At 46.1% G+C, this 10682-nt stretch overlaps 1 protein-coding gene and 1 long non-coding RNA gene across 2 annotated transcripts in view; both read left to right on the forward strand.

The window, feature by feature from the left end:
- LOC122548218 (zinc finger protein 420-like) overlaps positions 1-10024 on the forward strand; it is an 11811-nt gene extending 1787 nt beyond the window's left edge. Inside the window, exons 3-4 of the mRNA XM_043686760.1 lie at positions 2046-2194; positions 8857-10024. Of these exons, the coding sequence (XP_043542695.1) occupies positions 2046-2194; positions 8857-9736 (1029 nt within the window). The 3' untranslated portion in view covers positions 9737-10024. The remainder of the gene's footprint in view (positions 1-2045; positions 2195-8856) is intronic.
- Positions 7-8628, forward strand: LOC122548217. Its single transcript, XR_006311190.1, has 3 exons — positions 7-474; positions 3134-3306; positions 8600-8628. It is a non-coding gene; the product is annotated as an uncharacterized LOC122548217 (long non-coding RNA).
- Positions 10025-10682: the final 658 nt, after the last annotated feature.

Below are 10682 nucleotides of genomic sequence, written 5' to 3' on the forward strand. Positions count from 1 at the left end.
CCAGCTGCATCCTTTACCCTGTCTGGCCTATGGTTGACTCTACACTGCCTCCCCCCCCTCCTCCCCCACTCCGTTCTCTTCCCCACTGGGCCCCTCTGTCTCCCCAGCAAATGAACAGGGAGAAACCTACTTTATACGTTGAAATTGCTGAATGAGGCAATACTTCCTACAGGTTCAGAAAGGGAGTGTGTGCGCTTTGACTTTGAGCTGTTTTTAAATAAAAAGCTACTTTTTCCACGCCTTTTTGCTGGGGGGAATCTGAAGCTGTAACAAACTTGTGTCACAATAAAGGGTTACCTGAACTTACTGCCAGGCTCAGACTCTCATTGAAGGCTTTGAGCTTCAAATGGTTTTTGTTTTAAACCGGTTGATTTCTTTCAGCTTCCTGCACTAAGTTTCCAATGTCGTGTATCAGATGGAGCAGTGAATGAGTAGCTAGTATCGTTGGAAATTGCAAATATTTCAGGAGTGCAGGTACTGTGTCATTTTATCGGCAAGGTAAAGTTTACTGGCAGCACCAGGAGGTGTGGGCTTTGTTAATTAGAAATGATGCGGAGTTGCTGGTGTTGGACTGAGGTGGATAAAGTTAAAATCTACACAACTCCAGGTTATAGTCCCAACAGATTTATTTGGAAGCGCTAGCTTTCGGAGCGCTGCTCCTTCATCAGGTAGCTGTTGAGCAGGATCATAAGACATAGAATTTATCGCAAAACATTACAGTGTCATGCAGTTGATAAGATTTCCTGAACCAGTCCAGTTGCAATTCAGTCTTTCATCTTTTAGAATGGGTTGCAGGTTTCGGTTCATTAACATGTATATCCCAGAACTACTTTTAAGTCACATTCTCCCGATGACTTAAGATTTTATAAAAATAGGTGACCTCTCAGCTCAGACAATGCAAGAGAGGTGTGAGGTTCAAGTCTGTCTGTATCCCAGTACTGAGTCACACATGTTCTATTTCCAAAGTAGGAATTTATAAAATATTACATAGATTGACTCCCTGCAGATTGTGTTTTGCTCAAATAGCACAATGTATCTGCAAATGCAAATTCACTGCATAGGTTTGTGTGTGTGTGTGCGCATGAGAGAGACAGTGTGTGTGTTTGCATGTGCATGCTTGATAAAGTGTGTCGATGCAATGGAGTATAAGCCTGTGAGAGGGTGTGTGCATGGATTTGAGTGTGGGAGGTGTATGTGTGTGAGAGAGGGTCTGCGTGACTGGGTGTGTATGTGTGCGTGTGGGAGTGAGAGACAGTGTTAAGTGTAGTGAAGGTCCCGGTTGAGACCGTCCTCATGGGTTCCAGACCTGGCTATCGGCCTCTGCTTGGCCAGTAGAAACAATTAATCAGTTACTGGGTGGCTCTGTGGTTAGCAGTGCTGCCTCGCAGCACCAGGGATCCGGGTTCGATTCCCATCTTGGGCAACTGTCTATGTGGAGTTGGCACATTCTCCCCAATGCTTGCTTGGTTTCCTCCGGGTGCTCCAGTTTCCTCCCACAATCCAAAAGATGTGCAGGTCAGGTGAATTGGCCATGCTAAATTCCACATAGTGTTGGGTGCATTAGTCAGAGGTAAATATAGGGAGGGGAACGGGTCTGGGTGGGTTACTCTTTGGAGGGTCAGTGTGGACATTTTGGGCCAAAGGGCCAGTTTCCATACTGGAGGGAATCAAATCTAATCTACACGCATACACATTGGAGAGGGCAGGGTGAGACTTGTCTTTCACTTTGCAGAAGGTGGGAGGTTCTGGATGCTGTGATTCAGGGTAAACACACGCTGGAAGACCTTTGGCTCAGAGAGATGGAGTTGGAAGCCAGGCTGCAGACACGTCACGGGGAAAGTTAACCAGACACTTTATTCCAGAAGATGGTCATTCCCCTCTGGACAGAGCCTTCTGATTAGGTCATTGGACAGGGTCAGAAGGGTGAGAGTGTGAATCACACAGGTAAAGGGGATCTGAGATTGGGCAGCGGGGAGGAGCTAATTGGCTGAGTGGTGGGGGTAAGGGGCAGAATATTGACAGGTGATTGTCGTCTTTCTCTGCAGTTAGCAGCAGGAGGCCAGATGGCATCGGTGTCTGACACCAGATTCCGGAACCGACGTGCTCAGTACAGGATAAGTGGGAAAGGGAGGCTGCAGTGGGTGTGGTCCACAAATCTCAGGAGGGGAGAGCCTCTGCTGAGGGCGCATGAGAAGTCAGAAGCTATGAAGACAAAGCAGAACATCAAAGCTCTGGGTGGCATGGTGGCTCAGTGGTTAGTACTGCTGCCTCAGTGCTGGGTTTGATTCCAGCCTCAGGTGACTTTGGTACATTGTCCCCCTTGTGTCTGCGTGGGTTTCCTCCAGGTGCTCCGGTTTCCTCCCACAGTCCAAAGATCTGCAGTTTAGGGTGGATCAGCTGTGCTGAGGTGTCCAGGGATATGCATTTTTGGGTGTGTAAGCCATGTATGGTAAGTGGGTTGGTCTGGTGGGATGCTGTTTGGAAGGTCTTGTGAGGTGAATGGGCTGAATGGCCTGCAGGGATTATGTGATTCTACTGCTTTAGCCATTTGTATATTGAGAAATGATTTTAAACCTTCCTATTCGTACACCCATCCAGATGCCTTTTAAAAGTTGTAATTGTACCAGCCTCCACTCCGGCAGCTCATTCAATACATTTACCATCCTCTGCGTGAAACAAGTTACCCCTTAGGTCCCTTTTAAACCTTTCCCCAATCACCCAAAACTAATGTCCTCTAGTTCTAGCATTTCTTGAGACAAATTAAATGTCTCACGTTTTTTCTCATCCTTTGGTCCCTCAACTTTCCCCACTCAACCTAAACCTAATCCTCCAGTTTGTGACTCCCCTAACCGAGGGAAAAGATATACAAAAGTTGAGTAGCCAGCCAAAAATGCAAAAGGAATACAATGTCGAGCCACAGGGGGGAAAAAATTGTGGTTCTACTTTTTTTTCCTCCGATTGGCATTTGGACACTTCAAATCTGTCAGGAACGTAAGCATCTCTGAAGAGCATAATGCGCATGCCCCTCGGTGTCAGCTAGCACTGCGCATGTTCGCTGGTGTCAGCAAAAGCCTGTGCATGCTCCTGGTTGTGTACACACACGACTCATGACCTCCTTTTGATGTACCAATAGGGAACTCGGGACGACCGGAAGGTGTCTTGTCCTCCTGCCAATCAGAGCACCGCTATTGTCTGAATTCGGAAGTTGGATAATGAGCTTCTGAAGCCCCTGCTGCTGCTCCTGTCTCTCTGAATGAAGATTGAGCTTTACCCCAAACTGCAACTTTCTTCCTCTGTCCAACAACTGTGAGTACGGCACTCTCTTTTCTCGCCACCTATTCCACTTTTTTTTTTCATTCTGACGTTCAATTGTTGACTTGCAACAACTGAAAGGAAAGGGAGTGAATTCAGGGAGGGGACAGAGTGTAGAAATATTGGTCGAGTGTGGTGCTGGAAAAGCACGCAGGTCAGGCAGCGTCCGAGGAGCAAGAAAATCGACGTTTTCCTGCTCCTCAGATGCTGCCTGGCCTGCGTCCTTTTCCAGCACCACACTCTCGACTCTAATCTCCGGCATCTGCAGTACTCACTTTTTTTGTCTCGAAATGTTGGTCCAGATTTGTGTGTCAATTGGCAAACACATGGCAAATGCATTACCACAATGTGATAATATAGCCTTTGCTGTGAGAAAGCAGAAAGGAGGTGCATTGTTTTAATGTGACATGTTGGGATATGGAGAAAGTGAGGAGTGCAGATGCTGGAGATCAGAGTTGACAAGTGTGGCCCTGGAAAAGAACAGCGGGTCAGACAGCATCCGAGGACCAGGAGAGTTGACGTTTTGGACACGAGCCGTTCATAGGAATGTTATGTGGATGGACAAAGAGGTTTCAGTGTCTTTCTACACCAGTCAATACCCGTTGTCAGACAGGTGCACTAAGCAGTCAGCAGGCCAAGTGGTGTATTAGCAATAGGAATTGAGTTCAGAAGTGGGGTGGGGCATTCCTGCGGTTAGGGGGTCATTGAATATATTCAAGGCTGAGTTCATCTGATTTTTGAACAACAATGAAGTGGATGGTTATGAGGGAACAGAAAAAATGGTTTTAAGAACAGTTACAGAATCATACAGCACAGAAACAGATACTTGATTTCATGCTGACCACATTCATAAACTAAACTAGTCCTACCTTGTTTGGCTTTTATATCTCTGAACCTTTCCGATTCATAAGAGCAGAAATTAAGCCATTCAGCCCACTGGGTCTGCCCATATCATTCAATCGCGACTGATAAGTGTCTCAGCCCCATTCTCCTGTTTTCTCCCTGTAACCCTCGATCCCCTTGATACTCAACAACTGTTTCTGTCTCAGTGTTAAATATCCTCAGTTACCTGGCCTCCTTCTGTGGCAATGAATTCCAGCAGTTCACCAATCTCTGGCTAAAGAAATTTCTCCTAATCTCAGTTCTGAAAGGTCTTCCCTTTTCTCTAAGGCTGTGCCCTCGGCTGCTAGTCTCTCCTTCCAATGGAAACATCTTCCCAACATCAACTCGTCCAGGCCATTGAGTATTCTGTTTGTTTCAATTAGATTCCCCTGAGTGTGACCCTGTTAATCAGCATGAACCAGACCCTTCAGGATGAGGTACAGCAGGGATTAGGTTCAATAAAGTGAGAATGGAGGGAGTGTGTGGGATAGAGATTTTGTACTTCCAGGGAATAAGAATTACAGAGAGTTTGCTATAAATTAGAATTGATTGGATGGGGCAATGGGCCAGGGAGTGGCAGATGGAGATTAATTTAGGGAAATGTGATGTTTGCATTATGGTAAGGCAATCCAGGCAGCACAGTTAAGGGAGTGTTTCAGAACAAAGAGACCTTGGAGTGCAGGTTCATTGTTCCTTGAAAGTGCAGTCTCAGGTAGCCAGAACAGTGAAGAAGGCATTTTGTATGCTTTCCTTTATTAGTCAGCATTGAGTATCGGAGTTGGGAGGTCATGTTGTGGCTGTACAGGACATCGGTTAGGCCACTTTTAAAATACTGCATTCAGTTCTGATCTCCCTGCTACAGGAAACATGGTGTGAAACTTTGAAAGGGGTCAGAAAAGACTTGAAAGGCTATTGTCAGAGTTGGAGGGTTTGATCTACAGAGAGAGGCTGAATCAGTCAGGGATATTTTCCTGGAGCATCGGACGTTCAGGTGTGACCTTATAAATATTTATAAGGGCATGGATAGAGTGAATGCAAAACTAGAGAGCAAATGTTTGAGGTGAGAGGGGAATGATTTAAAAGGGACATGAAGGGCAACTTGTTTCACGCGGAAGGTGGTGTATGTATTGAATGAGCTGTCACAGGAAGGGGTGGAGCCTGATACAATTACAGCATTTAAAAGGCATCTGGATGGGTACAAGAATAGGAAGCGTTTAGCGGGATATGGGCTAACTGCTGGTAAATGGTACGAGATTAAGTTAGGATATCTGGGCGGCACATATGAGTTGGACTGAAGGGTCTGTTTCTGTGCTGTATGACTGTCTGGGTCTTTGGTGAAACCAAAAGTGTCATTGTGAAGACTGGACTTTCAGAGCAGCCTTCCAAGATGTTTTGTACTTACTGGGAGCAGAAGAAGTTACAATGAAATCTTTCATTTATGAGACAGCACCTGAGTGAGTGAGTACATCTGAGATTTTGTGGAAAGTGGGATTTCATTGCACTGTGGGGATGAAACCCTACCCTATCCAGTCATTTCTGCTGGTAGGTGAGACCAGACCTCAAGATTAGTTGGAGTAGATTTAGGATAGAGATGAGGAGGAACTGGTTTTCCCAGAGAATCGTGAATCTATGTAACTCTCTGCCCAGGGAAGCAGTAGAGGCAGCTTAATTGAGTATATTCAGGACACAGTTCGATGGGTTTTTGCATGGTAAAGGTATTAAGGATAGTTGGGACAATGCAGGGAGGAGAAGCTGAGACAATGGAGAGATCAGTCATGATCTAAATGAATGGCGAAGCAGGCTCGACAGGACAAATGACCTACTCCTGCTTCTATTACTATGAAACTCTAACCCTGCATTTCCCATGGCTAACCCACCTAACCTGCACATCCCTGGATACTATGGACAATTTAGCATGGCCAATCCAAATCCAGGCCAGTGAGCAATACAGTAATGTGAAAAATGAACATCCGAGAACGACAGAAAGACATGGAGAGTAAATGTCCCAGCAATCGAAACTGGATTCTAAAGATCACAAAAACTGAAACTAAAAATGGTTTGTCTGAATGTGTGCTGCATTGCAGCAAAAGCGAATGAATTGACTGCACACGTTGAAGGGAACTCCTTCAATTAAAATATGGGACTCCTTACAGAGATATGGCTCCAGGATGACAAGGATTGGATCCTCAATATTGAGGAGGTGATAAAGGTAGAGTGTGCACAGGTAATCAAAGCACTGATCACAGGGAATCTGGTGTCAGCTCAGATTTCAGGTCCTGATTTCTCACCCTTCCTGGATTTCTGCTGATGCTTTGACCCCCTTTTTTTTAACACCTTCCGGAACAATAAGTCATTCCAGACCCACAATCTCCCAGCCTGTTAACCATCCAGACACCGAGTGTAGTCATAGCAAGGAATAAAACAAGAAATGTGAACCAAAATTAGAAATAAGTAGGTGCTTGTGCTAAATATTGTTCAATAGGAAGTAAACCAGAAATACTATTCTCCCAGGATTCCTACAGTGCCTTGTTTGAGGAATTCTCTCACCCTTACATCGAGCTATTAGTACCCACTATGATTTACAACAATATTTATACCAACAGAAAAAAAAGTATCTGTTGTCAAATTGACAGAGATATACAGCATGGAAACAGATTTTTTCTCTCTCTCATGCACACACATGCACAAGTCCATGGGGGTGAATTTGTGTTTGCAGAATGATATTTGCATATGCATTCTATTTTCCTCAAAAAATGCACAATCTGCAGGCAGTTAATATATGTAACATTTTGTAAATTTCACATTGGAAATAGAACCAGTCTGACTCTAGACTGGGATACAGACAAATTCTGACCTCACACCTTTAATGCATTGTTTGAGCTGAGGTGTCTCCTTTTGTTATAAAGCCTTAAAGTTATCCTGGGAAGGTGCCTTACAGGAAGTTCTGGGATTTACATATTAATGATTTCTGCAATCCATTGTAAAAGATGAAAGATTTAACGATCCAGATTTGTTCAATATATCATTTCAATGCCAGGACACTGTAATGCTTTTCCAGAAATTCTTACACTCCGCAACCACCTGATGAAGGAGCAGCGCTCCAAATGCTAGTGTTTCCAAATAAACCCATTGGACGATAACCTGGTGTTGTGCGATTTTTAACTTTGTCCAGGTAAGGTTTGATTAGCCAGGCCAAATTACCCATAGTGCCTAGGGATGTGCAGGTTAGATGTATTAGTCAAGGGGTAAATGTAGAGAAATAGGAGTAGGGGAATGGGTGTGGTGACGTTGCCATTTGGAGGTTGGTGTGGACTTGTTAGAACAGTGAGGGTTCTCTGATGAGAAGGGATTTTTGTTAACTGTTCGGGGGGGGGCGAGAGTTGGGAAGCGGTGGGTGGAGTGTGGGGGGAGGAAATTTGTTCACTTGTAGCAACTGGAGTGAACCCAGGGAGGGAGCAGATTCTGCAAACTCAGATATGTGTCTTAATTACCCGGCGGAGGAGGGTTGGAAGGATAGGGTGCTGCTGTTTTCCCTCGTGCGTCAGAGTGTGAGGGGTAACCTGATAAGACTTTTTTAAAATCATGAGGGGCATGGATTGGGTAAATAGACAAGGTCTTTTCCTTGGGATGGGGAGTCCAGAACTTGAGGGTAATAGATTTAAGGTGAGGGCAGGGGAAGGGAGACTGCAAAGAGACCTAAGGGGCAACATTTTCACGCAGAGGATGGTGCATGTATGGAATGAGCTGCCAAAGGAAGTGGTGATGGCTGGTACAATGACAATATTTAAAAGTCATCAGCATGAGTGTATGAAAAGGAAGGGTTCAAAGGGTTATGGACAAAGCGCTGGCAAATGGGACGAGATTAATTTTGGATATCTGGTTGGGCACAGAGGAATTTGACTGAAGTGTCTGTTTCTGTGCTGTACATCTCGATGACTCTGGCTTTTCACAAATGTTTGTCATGTCTATGTTCAGTTTCTCTCTGGTGGCGGTGTCAATGCCTTGATGTCTCATTTTTGCTTTCCTCCCCACTTCCTGGGAATGTTAACCATTTTGTCTGGTTGTTCTTCAAGAAGCTGCATTGCAGATTTACCCTGAATTGAGATTTTTTTGCTTCCCAAAATCCGATCTGCTCACTCTCAGCAATATCCCAGTGTTGTGAAAGATATTAAATTTCAGGTGGAGTTATCCAAAACTCAGAGATGTCAGTCTTGACGTCTTTGCTTTTCTGCCCCTATAAGATCCTGAATCAACATCTTCAGGAGAATGAGTTAGAGTGGAGGGCGGGAGAGAGAGAGTGTGGGATAGTGCTTTCAATTTTGTGGAATAACTACACAAACAAATTGCTTGTTCTGAATTTTTATTCTGGACTGACAGGAATGAATTTTGTAATCTTTTTTGACAGAGTATTTGAAGATCTGAAGACGGAAGTTTCAAAATCAACAGATGAAGAACTTATGCCCAAAATGTCGACTCTCCTGCTCCTCAGGTGCTGCCTGACTTGCTGTGCTTTTCCAGTGCTGCACTTTTCGATACTGACTCTCCAGTGTCTGCAGTCCTCACTTTGACGTCAATGTCTGACAGTCACTCAATCCATCGGGACCACAACCATTTTTGACTGATTCTGTGAGAAGGAGAAAAACGTTTTGGTTCCTGTTTCAGTCCGTTCTCAGCATCAGTGGGACTGGATGAGAGACCCTACTGTTGGAGTGCACGGAGTGTGGAGCCTGAAACAGTTATAAGGCCTGGGAAGAGGAATTCACAGAGGGGAGGAGCTCTACATGTGTTGTGTGCAGCTGAAACTTTGGCCATGGAGAAACCTGAGGAATCCTGCCCCGTGGAGAAACTGTGGAAGTGTGGCGACTGTGGGAAAGGCTTCCGTTTCCCATCTGCTCTGGCGATTCATCGGCGCAGTCACACCGGGGAAAGGCCATTCCCCTGCACAGAGTGTGGGAAGGCCTTCAGCAATTCCTCCGACTTAGTGAGGCACCGGCGGGTCCACACCAGGGAGCGGCCCTTCAGCTGCCCCGAGTGTGGGAAGGCCTTCAGCAATTGCTCTGACCTGTTGAGGCACCGGCGGGTCCACACGGGGGAGCGGCCCTTCAGGTGCTCTGCATGCGGGAAGGGCTTTACCCAGGCCTCCACCCTGTTGGCCCACCGGCAGGTCCACACTGGGGAGAGGCTGTTCCTCTGCACCGAGTGCGGGAAGGGCTTCAGCAATTCCTTTGCCCTGCTGACCCACCAGCGGGTCCACACAGGGGAGAGGCCATTCCCCTGCACAGAGTGCAGAAAGGCCTTCAACAGTTCCTCTGACAGGCTAAAGCACCAGCGGGTCCACACGGGGGAGAGGCCCTTCAGCTGCCCAGAGTGCAGGAAGGGCTTTACCCAGGCCTCTGACCTGCTGAGGCACCAGCGGGTCCACACAGGGGAGAGGCCGTTCACCTGCTCTCAGTGCGGAAAGAGCTTTAGCCGCTCCTCCCACCTGCGGAGGCACCAGAGAGTTCACATGCCATCGCAGGGGGTTGAAAGCAGCGACGGCTGAGTGCCTTTATCGACTGGACTATCAACCCAGTTCCGGGAGCTGCCAAGGCACATGGCGGAATTGGAATTCGGTTAGATTCTGAACTCCAGATTTCTAACAACGAAACAATTCTCAGGGAGGGGAGGGGGAACCCCCATCTGATTCACTCAACCTTTTATGGGAAGGAAACTGCTGATGTGAGAACTGCAGTGGAGCAGGATCAGAAGACACATCTTTTATAGCAAAAGATCACAGTTTCATGTAACTGATAGGATATATTGAACAAACCTTGATTGCTGTTAAGTCTTCCATCTTTTAGAATGGGTTGCAGGTTTCTGTTCATTAATATGTAAATCCCAGAACTACTTTTAATTCAGGTTCTCAAATTCGGTGACATCTCAGCTCAGACAATGCATGAAAGGTGAGAGGTTCGGTCTGTCTGTATCGCAATCTTGAATCAGACTGGTTCTATTTCCAAAGTATGAGTTGATAAAATATTACATGGATTGATTGCCTTCATTAACTGCCTGCTGATTTTTCCACAAAAAGCACACATTGAATCTATCTGCAAAAATAACACTGCAAATGCAAATTCGTCCCATGGACTTGTATGTATGTGCGTGCATGAGAGAGTACTGTGTGCGTGTGTGTTCTTGCATGTGTGTATGATGTTGTATGAGCCTGTGAGGGTGTGTGCAGTGGTGGGTTTGTGTGTGTCTGAGAGAGACCATGTGTGTGAGAGAGGGTCTGCGTGAGTGAGAGAGAGTGTAGAGTGTAGTGGGTCACCCAAGGTTATCCTCATGGGTTATGAACTTGGCCATCAACCTCTGCTCAGCCACTGGAAACAGTTAAGCAGTGACACAACACACATCGGAGAGGACAGAGTGGCACTTGTCTCGCAGAAGGTGGGAGGCTCTGGATGCTATCATCCAGGGTAAACACATGCTGGAGGACCTTCGGCTCAGAT

This window comes from Chiloscyllium plagiosum, unplaced genomic scaffold (genome assembly GCF_004010195.1).
Source record: "Chiloscyllium plagiosum isolate BGI_BamShark_2017 unplaced genomic scaffold, ASM401019v2 scaf_12533, whole genome shotgun sequence".
NCBI lineage: Eukaryota > Metazoa > Chordata > Chondrichthyes > Orectolobiformes > Hemiscylliidae > Chiloscyllium > Chiloscyllium plagiosum.